General features: G+C 38.4%; 1 protein-coding gene across 1 annotated transcript; it reads left to right on the top strand.

Moving 5' to 3' along the window:
• The first annotated feature begins 6,592 nt into the window (after positions 1-6,592).
• Positions 6,593-9,130, top strand: LOC134657146 (uncharacterized). Its single transcript, XM_063512697.1, has 2 exons — positions 6,593-8,083; positions 8,326-9,130. The coding sequence occupies exons 1-2, from the start codon at positions 6,593-6,595 to the stop codon at positions 8,362-8,364; spliced, it is 1,530 nt and encodes a 509-aa protein (XP_063368767.1). The 3' UTR covers positions 8,365-9,130.
• Positions 9,131-9,945: the final 815 nt, after the last annotated feature.

Raw genomic sequence — 9,945 nt, forward strand, 5'->3', positions numbered from 1 at the left:
TTTTGTCAAGAATTTTATCACGCATCGATGTTCTAATTTAGTTAACATTGTCAATTCGCACATGATGTTCATGTTTGTTCAGCAATTGCAGAAAAACAAAAGACTATCTCGGTTCGAATTATACTTTTTTTTAATGTCAATGAATAAACCTTAGCGGCCAGTAACGAAAGAAATTTTAGAAGAGGTCGTAAGATATCAATACCGAGAATATTTTGAACGCCCCTCGTATATCTGAATTCCCACAAGGCATTATTTCTTGTACCACGCCACGCAATCATGCAATAAAATTACCATTCATTAGGAACTTCATTTGTGCCCTGGGCTTCCTCTGGTTGCACTCCCAAAGGGCTTGAACCTTCATAAAATGCTGCAAAACGACCGACTAAAAGGGTAGTTATACAAGATTTTTATGACAACATTTTGATAACCTTTAAGTCCTTCAAGTACTTATCTTGTAAGTGCTAACCTTAACAGAACTAATAAACACTTTCCTTGCAAAATCAAGAGATATTCAGATTTGTAACATAATTATGACTTTTAAGTAGGTAAGTATTAGTAAATGCACCTACGTACATTTACTAATACCTATTTTTTGCGGTAGGGCCTCTGCCTAAGAACCATTTATTTTCTAGAAAAACTCACAAGAGGGAGAGGGAAAATGACACCCATCGTCAGAAGGTCGTTTATATTTTAACAATTTTCTATGGTTTTGATACGACCCTAACGATCGTCTTGGTGAATGGCGTGCATCTCATACACGTCTTTCACTTCATTATTCCCTATGTGCACGGCTAGTGGTGCCCTCATTTTGTCGGACTTTCTACGTTAAATCTTATGGAGTAAAATTAGTTCAAGCGGCTGCCGCTAGTACTTAATGTCGGACATTCCATAAGATTACCTGTGTTTGTGACGATCAGCGCCAATACATGTAGGTACAGTCACGCTCGGTGATTGTTACGCCATTAAGGGTTCTAGCTAAATTGGACTTTCCATAGCGTAGGTATGGAACCAATTTAGATAGGACCCTAAAGTCTATTTTTTCATTCGGTAGACTAAAATGACATTTCATTATATGAACATAAAATGAAATTTCATAGTATAAAATGTCATTTCATAGTATGAAATGTCATTTTAGTCTACCGAATAAAAAAATAGACTTTAAATGGCGTAACGATCCCGTAAAGTACCAATCAGCGTAGGTAAGTGATCTTCCAGGTCGTATCAAAATAAGATCAAAACCGTAAGTAGTTCTTAAATTTGAATCGGGCTCATTGCCAAGGCCAGTTAATTTTTATTAAATTTTTGGCAGCACATTCGTCTGCAACGCGCTTTAGCTCGTCTGTGCATTTTTTTTAAGTCCGTTTCAATCCTATTTAACCGTTTTTCCACTCAGTCAGTTCTCGGAAGTCGAATGTTTCGCTCAAAAACTCGTTTTTTATTTTATTTTGTTAAGAGCTAAAAGTTAACCGTTATTTACCTATATTTCTTTGAGTATAGTATCGGGTTTGGAATTTATTGAGAGCAGGATAAAAGGTTTTTATTTTTACAGGTTTTTATTTAGTTTCACCTAACCCCTGTCCGATGTAAATATGTAAATCTAATTAGTAAGATTGTCCTACTCGTATATAAGTATTAGGTTTATCCTGGTGTTCAATCAAGTTGATTTATTGCAAGCATGTAAGACACAAAAAAACAATAATATATTCTGGTTTTTAAGTAAGCTCTTCTGGCGAAAGATATGCACTCTATAAAAAAAACGCTACCCCATCTAGTTCGAAATACTTACTACAATTTTATTGGTGCTGCTGAAATGTATACATCATCACTAAATAGTATAAAACAAAGTCGCTTCCCGCTGTCTTTCTGTCTGTATGCTTAGATCTTTAAAACTACGCAACGGATTTTTATGCGGTTTTATTTAATAGATAGAGTGACTCAAGAGGAAGGTTTATGTATAACTTGTTAACCAGTGCGAAGCCGGGGCGGGTCGCTAGTTATTAATATTTCAAAAATTCTATACATAAACTTACGAACATGTAAATGTTCGATAAGTACTCGGTATAATATTAAATACCTACCTAGGTCATAGAGAAATATAGTAAAAGACAAGAGTGCTCACTCCATACATCAGTTAGACTATTAATTTCAGTGTCTACATCTAGCATCGAGTAGCGGAACTATCAGTACTGCTACTTGACAATAGATGTAGCACCGATCGGAAAGTCTTATCTCAACAGCATAAGACTTTCCGGTCGGTGCTACATCTATTGTCAAGTAGCAGTACTGATAGTTCCGCTACTCGATGCTAGATGCTAATAGTCTTTTTGGTACTAAAACTGATGTATGGAGTGAGCAATCTATGTATTTTTTTCTCTATGCCTAGGTAGCCAAATTCTGAAGAGTAATATATCCAGTATAATAAGACAATACCTAGGATAGATAGCGAAGCAACGTTGCCTTATGGCTCCTCTACACGATGGGCCAGCGCCGGCCACTCCAAGGGACGCAGCCGTACGGTAGAATGAGATAGCAATATCACTTGCTCCCTCTAACGCATAAATGCGTCCCTTGGAGTGGCCGGCGCTGGCCCATCGTGTAGAGGAGCCATTACGGGCGAAAACTTTTTCCTTCCACGCTCAACTAAATTAGTTCGAAACAGTTTGGAACCTGGATTTTACACGTTAGTACTAAACGAGAAGTCTTGCTTGCACTTGTCCTCGTTAGTTCATGTTGGTAGAAAGGTACTTGAGGTGCATTCCGGTTCAAAACCTAACATAACCTCGTTCAGATAATGGTGTCATTGTCAGTGCATCTCGCACGAACTTAGGTAGGTATGCTCCGGCTGCGTAGGGCTCACCTTACATACGGTTTTGTAAAAAAAAAAAACATTTTTGGTAGGTACAAGCTTTTATCATTGACTGTACTTTTCTTTCAACCGGCAACTAATACTCATCAGGACAATCATACCCAAATACAACTAGGATGCATTGTTATATACATCACAGAGTTCCTATGGCCACCTGTGTCCATCATCAGATCAGCTCGATGGTACCATAATAACGTATTGTCACCCAACTTACATATACCTATTATTTTGGCGTCGAGACACTCGGAACGTGGGGTAGAGGAGCGCGTGGGCTCCTTAAGGAGCTTGGTAAGCAGTAAAGAGCCAACAGGAGTGGTCATTTCTCCATACAAACGTACTCGACTGTTTCCACCGTGGGTTTTGAAGCTAGAGCAATGATTTTTTCAACACAGATTAATATTGTCAATATCTGTGTCGGACCGTTTTGCTTTTTTTGATATTTTTGTTTTTTAAGGCGCTAGAGCCCTTCAAAAATGGCCAAAATGGCCTAATTGACTATGCCGCAATGAGAGGCGTGCTATTCAAAACTGACATCAATTAGTCAAAAAAGCAAAACGGTCCGACACAGATAATGTCATAATCATTTAGATTTCCAAATTTGGTTACGATTGGTTAAGTTTTGGAGGAGGAAACAGTCGAGTACGAAACCTCGATTTTAGATATTTTTACGCAGGATTTTTCGCCTTGTCCTTATCGCACTAGTTTTAGGAGCCGCTTCCGTTAGCGAGACGGGTATATTTACCTAAAATATTTAAATCTTAGCTCCTGTTGGCTCTTAAGGGAGGCAACAGGGGACTCTCGCGCAGGCAGCTTTCTCGCGCAAAGGATTTCCATCGCTATACAGCGCGGGAATGCTGCCTGCGTGATGGGCACCTTGCCGAGGGGCCTAGGTTTAGAAGGTAGGTTTTAGGGATTTTTATTTTTTTTATTAGGTTTAGTTTTAGTTATTTTATTTTATAAGGTACTTAAGTATTAAGTTTGTATTTTTTACGTTAAATAAACATTTTGTCCTATTAAGTATGTATGTAAAGTTTCACTTCAATCTAATAATTGGAAGTGGGTATAATTTAGCGTGCCCCCAACATACATACATACATTACAAGTTAAATAAAAGCTTGTAAAATAAAGTCGGCAATAGAAAATCTCAAGGCCGAAACTTCATAAGTGAAAAATCCGTAAAGATCGGTTTTCCTAGGATAGCGGTGCCGTCATATAGCGGCCGTCTCCAAACTAAATAATACGGCTAAATATGGATGTCGTAGTATTTGTATGGAGACGGCCGCTATATGACGGCACCGCTATCGGAGGAAACCAAAGCTTAACCCCGATTACAATCGATTAAAACCAATTCCAAGATCAATCAATACGCAGCAAACAGAGGGCCTACCGCGAACCACGTTCGACGTGTTGTCTCCCTGTCACACTTACGTACGAATTCACAAGTGCGACAGAGAGGCAACACGTCGAACGTGGTTCGCGGTAGGCCCTCAGTACGCACGGAGCCAATTTAGATCCCACGTTTTCATTTGGCAGTGCTCGATTAAACGTAAAGACCGACTCGAGCTCAAGTGGCCCTATGGCCCCGATACCGATGGCTCTTCACCCCTGGATGAGTGTTCCCAATGGTTCCTCACCACTGGCTAGACAAAGGTTTATTATAAACCAGAGTAAGTTGACTGTACAATAATGTACCCATCCACCTTTTAGATAGCTCTTTGGATTATTTGATGTGTACGCACGACAGTAGTGGCGACACATTATATTAGAGCAGGATCTCTACAACTGTGTCGTACCTATACATAATTATTAGACCGCAGTGTGACTTCTGATCCTTGTAGTAGTGATCCTAGGCTTCAAGGAACTTGATGTTGCCAGGCTGAAAAGTGGTGCCGTTTCCACCACCAGCCCCTTGAATTTCCTCCTTACAATTCTCATACGTTCGCTGTCGAAAAAATTAAACATTTTTCCCAAATAGGACTTATGTGGGTCTAGATCTCAGCGTATTTGCACTACCTCGCGCAAGTGCGCCAAGCAATATAGAGTCTGTGCGGAAATAGAAGAGTCATGGAATATATTGGGCCCCATACATTCCACGACTCTTCTCTTTCCGCACAGACTCTACTCGATTTGTAGCAACGGCCGGCCTCCTATTAGCCTAGTGAAGTTGGTAGTGACCCTGCCTACGATTTCTACGAAGCTGAAGGTCAAAATATCAAAATAATAATTGAAGTGAAAACTTCTTTAGCGGCGCTGGGCACTTTTTGAGGTGGGGAAAAAATGATAAACTCGAGAAAGCGTAAGGCGATCACGTAACGTGACCGTAAGGGGCGTAAGGCGATCACGTGACCGTAAGACCCGTAAGGTGGCCACTCATAATTTAAATAGCATTTAAATCAATAAAGAAAAACTCAATGTTATTTGACATTTATGTTGCGGACTCCTTTTCAAGACTCTTTACCTATGTTCAAATAATTTGTCGTTGTCATGGCAGTATGTAAATAAACATGTCAATGAAAAAGTGTGATCTTATTTGAGAATGATAATAATATATAATAAATAAATAGAATACCTCCGCTAAACGTATGTATCGTGTTACCGGGCGTCGGTAACATAGTGAGGCGAGTTTTCACTTCTATCGGCACTCCCGGAGTGCAATCGTTGTTGCGTGTTTTTTTTAATGCCGTTCGAGACTTACGCTTGGTAAGGGCTTGTAACTACACGACGGCTAGGATCTGAGCCACTCACGTTTGATCTGCCCTGTATTTACGGTATGCTTTTGTTTTGATTGAAGACGGCATTTCGGTTATTTAGATCGGAAGATACTTACCTACTCACCTATACCTAGAGATATTGTTAAAGGTGTGTTGTACTCTTTACTAGGTAGGTACCTACATGTTTATTTATTAGAGAATCTAAATAATAGGTACGTGGTTGTGGGATATAACGTCTATTTTGACCTTCTTGTCTGGTGTTAATACGTTATAAAATCAAATGGGTTGTTTTAGACGTGTGATGATTGTGTTTTCGCTGCCTAAAGGTTGCCTGGAAAAGATCGCTTATTAGCGATAAAAGTTAGTCAACTCTACTAGTTGCAGTAGGTATTCATTGTATTGGACCGTATTGTACCAGCGTGGCAGCAGATCCCATCAAGCCCTCTCGCGCACATGAAAAGGCATGAGCCCAACAGCGGGACGTACAATATAAGCTGAATTATTATTATATTAGGTAATAACTGGTAATTTTCCGGAAAATATAGCATTATATATCATTAACTTCTGTTATATATTATGTTGAGAACATTTCCTAGAATCGAATTATGAAAATCATAATCTATTGCCGGTTAAAGCTGACTGTTAAGGAAAATACCTTAAAATTATCCATCTCAAATATTTTAATTAAAAAACTTGATGACAGAAAGAAGTAGCAATAAGATACTTAAAATAGGGACCTATTGTTGTTATTATACCTGATTGTAATTTTACCTACAATTTTAATTGGTGTCAAAAGTCAAAACCGTTCTTGGTAAACATTGATATAGAATAAAGAACTTAACTTTCTTTTATATTAAGTCAGTGTTTCCGAACGTGATTATTTAGAATGTTAATGTGTTTTCGAACGAGTCCCTCCGTTCGTATTCTTATGTCTGTGGCCACTGATAAAGGGCAATAAATCAGATCACTTAATAATTTGATATCTTTTATTATATATAATAAACATGGTGTCAGAATGGAAGTAGAAGAATACAAAAAACTTCTAGAGCAGCAGTCACAACTGGTGGCCGTGATGCAACAACAAATGCTCATGCTGCAAGATCAAGTCAAAAATGTCACATCGGCGGAGGTTAAAAACCGCGTGTCCGTGCCCTGGCCGCAACCTTTAGAAGTAGAGGATGGCGATCCTTATGAAAATCTAATATTTTTCAAAAGCCGCTGGGAAGATTATGGCCTTGCTACCGGCATGAACAGCTGGAGTGCAGAGAAAGAGGAAACAAAGGCAGGCCTCCTCCTCAGCGCAATCGGAAGCAAGGCCATGAAGAAGTATATGGATTTTGGCTTATCAGAGAAAGAGAAGAAGAGTCAAAATGAAATATTAGCAAAAATGGAGAAGGTCATATTTCAAAAAACGAATGTAATATACTCAAGGTACTTGTTCAATATAAAAAACCAGAATGAAGAAAGCTTTGACGAGTATTTACTGGCTCTGAAGAAATTGGCTAAAAGATGCGATTATAAGCAATTTGAAGAAGAGGTGTTAAGGGACAGAATTGTCGTGGGAATAAAGGATGGTGAAGTTATTAAAGAGTTATTGAAAAGGCAAGACCTCACTTTAGAAGTAGCTATAAACATCTGTCGTGCCTCTGAAGGTGCTTCTGCTCAGGTGGCAGACTTAAAAAAATCTGAACCAGTCAACAAGATTGTCAAAAAGAACCAAAAGCCTGAAAGGGATACACCTAAACTGTGTAAATTTTGTGGCGGGGTTCATGTGTACAATAAAAAAGTATGCCCAGCCTGGGGACAACGTTGTGAAGAATGTGGAGGCCGAAACCATTTTAAAAAGGTTTGTAAGAAGCGTGGAACAGTAAAAGAATTACAAGAAGACTCTGATGACAGTGTAATCATAGCGGAGGTGAGGCACAATGAAGAGTCAGGTCATGCAGAGGCACCACTGTTGTTCCATATTGGTGAGAAAAAACAGAAAATATACTGTACTTTGGACACAGGAGCTGCAGTTAGTGTGATGGGAGCAGAATATTATAAAAAGTTAACGGGTCAAAAAGATTTATTGGCATTGACTCCATCAGCAAAAAAACTGAAGGCTTTTAACGCCTCTCCCATCATTAACTATGGAAGTGCATCCTTCATAGTCACCAGAAAGAATGAGGATTATAAATTAAACTTTCACATTGTTAATGTTAAACATGAACCGCTTTTATCAGAGAAAGCTTGTTTAGCTCTAGGCTTTATTAAATACTGTGATGAAGTATCAACAGAGTTGGATCGTTCTAAAGCAGAGCAAATAATGAAGCAGTATGAAGATGTTTTTGAGGGTTATGGCAGCCTCCCAGGTGAAGTGTCATTAGAGCTTGACGAATCAGTTCCTGCCCGGATTCAGCCTGCACGTCGAGTCCCAGTCGCACTAAAAGAAAAATTAAGAATGGAACTGGAAGAACTAGAAGCTGGTGGTATCATAGCAAAGGAGACGCAGCACACAGATTGGGTAAATAACATATTGATTGTTAGTCGTGATTCAAAATTCAGATTATGTTTAGACCCTATTCCGTTAAACAAAGCGTTAAAGAGGCCAAACTTCCAATTCACTACTCTAGATGAGATGTTACCTGAGCTCAGTAAAGCAAAGGTTTTCAGCACTGTAGATGCTAAAAAAGGGTTCTGGCAGTGCCGTCTTACTGATAATAGTAGTAAACTGACTACATTTTGAACTCCGTTTGGTCGTTACAGGTGGCTCCGTCTCCCGTTCGGGCTCTGTTCATCACCTGAGATCTTCCAGCAACAACTCACCAGTCTCCTAAAGGATCTAAAAGGCATTGAGATTATAGCCGATGATATTTTGATTTATGGAGTTGGAGAGACAGTTGAAGAAGCCATTTTAGATCATAATATTAAATTTGAGAAATTACTAATAAGGTTAAGAGAAATAAATTGTAAGTTGAATAAAGAAAAAGTCAATCTGCTAAGAACATCAGTGAAATTTTATGGACATATGTTAACCAATGAAGGTCTAAAGGTAGACAAATCTAAGGTAGAGGCTATTAACAACATGCCTACTCCAACATCTAGTAAGGATGTTTTACGTTTTCTGGGAATGGTTGGATACCTTAGCAGATTCATAAATAATCTCAGTATTCAAGCTACGCATCTTAGGAGGCTAACGAGAAAAGATGTGGATTTTGCTTGGTCTGAAGCCGAAGATAAAGAGTTTAATATGATAAAAAAGAAAGTTTGTGATTTACCTACATTACAATATTTTGATGTAAATAAAGAAGTGGTTTTAGAATGTGATGCTAGTGAATATGGCTTAGGTGCTGCTATGTATCAGAACAATCGGGTAATAGCTTTTGCATCTAGATGTTTGACAAAGACAGAAAAGAAATATGCTCAAATAGAAAAAGAAATGTTAGCAGTGGTGTTTGCCTGCATCCGATTTAATCAATATGTAGCTGGCAATAGTAAAATTATTGTCAAGACAGATCACAGACCATTAATTAATATTGCAAATAAACCTCTGATTGAAGCTCCAAAGAGACTTCAAATGATGCTACTTACACTACAAAAATATAATGTACAGTTACAATTCATTCAAGGAAAGGAAAACGTGGTAGCAGATGCCCTATCCAGAGCTCCAGTTACAGAGGTATGTGACACTTATAATCTGGAAAATAAAATCAAAGAAAAAAGTCAAACGCGCATAAGTTGTTCGCAGAAATCGCGAAGCGTCTGGTTGACGTAACTGGTGACCGAAGAGCTGGCGGCTACCTCGCACAACGTATCAGCATTGCGATACAGCGAGGAAATGTCGCCAGCATCCTTGGTACAATGCCTCAAGGGCCTATTTTAGATTTAAGCTAGTTTTTAATTTCTTTTAGTAATACACTGTATATATCTTGACTGTTAGATTAGATTAGCGTAAGTAATATTGTTAAAGTGGTTCTGGGTATATAAGAAAAAAAAGTTTTTAAACTGATAAGCAAAATTTCAAGTGTAAAATATTTAAAAATCACAGATAAACTCCTAGAAAAAATCAAAGAAGAGTCCATAAAAGACACGCTTTGTCTACAGTTAAGTGAATATATTATTAATGGATTCCCCCGATACATATCAGACATGCCAGCAGAGGTCAAGATCTTTTACAAATTTAAACATGAACTGTCTACATCTGATGGGCTTATCTTCAGAAATAACCAGGTTTTGATTCCAGAAGCGCTAAGAGCAGAGATGATGCAAAGAGTTCATGTCAGTCACAATGGAGTTGCTAGTACCCTTCGTTTAGCAAAGGGAAACATTTTCTGGCCTGGAATGTCTGATGAAATAAAAAAACATGTTGAGAAATGTACATTTTGT

This window comes from Cydia amplana, chromosome 19, assembly GCF_948474715.1.
Source record: "Cydia amplana chromosome 19, ilCydAmpl1.1, whole genome shotgun sequence".
Taxonomy (NCBI): Eukaryota; Metazoa; Arthropoda; class Insecta; order Lepidoptera; family Tortricidae; genus Cydia; species Cydia amplana.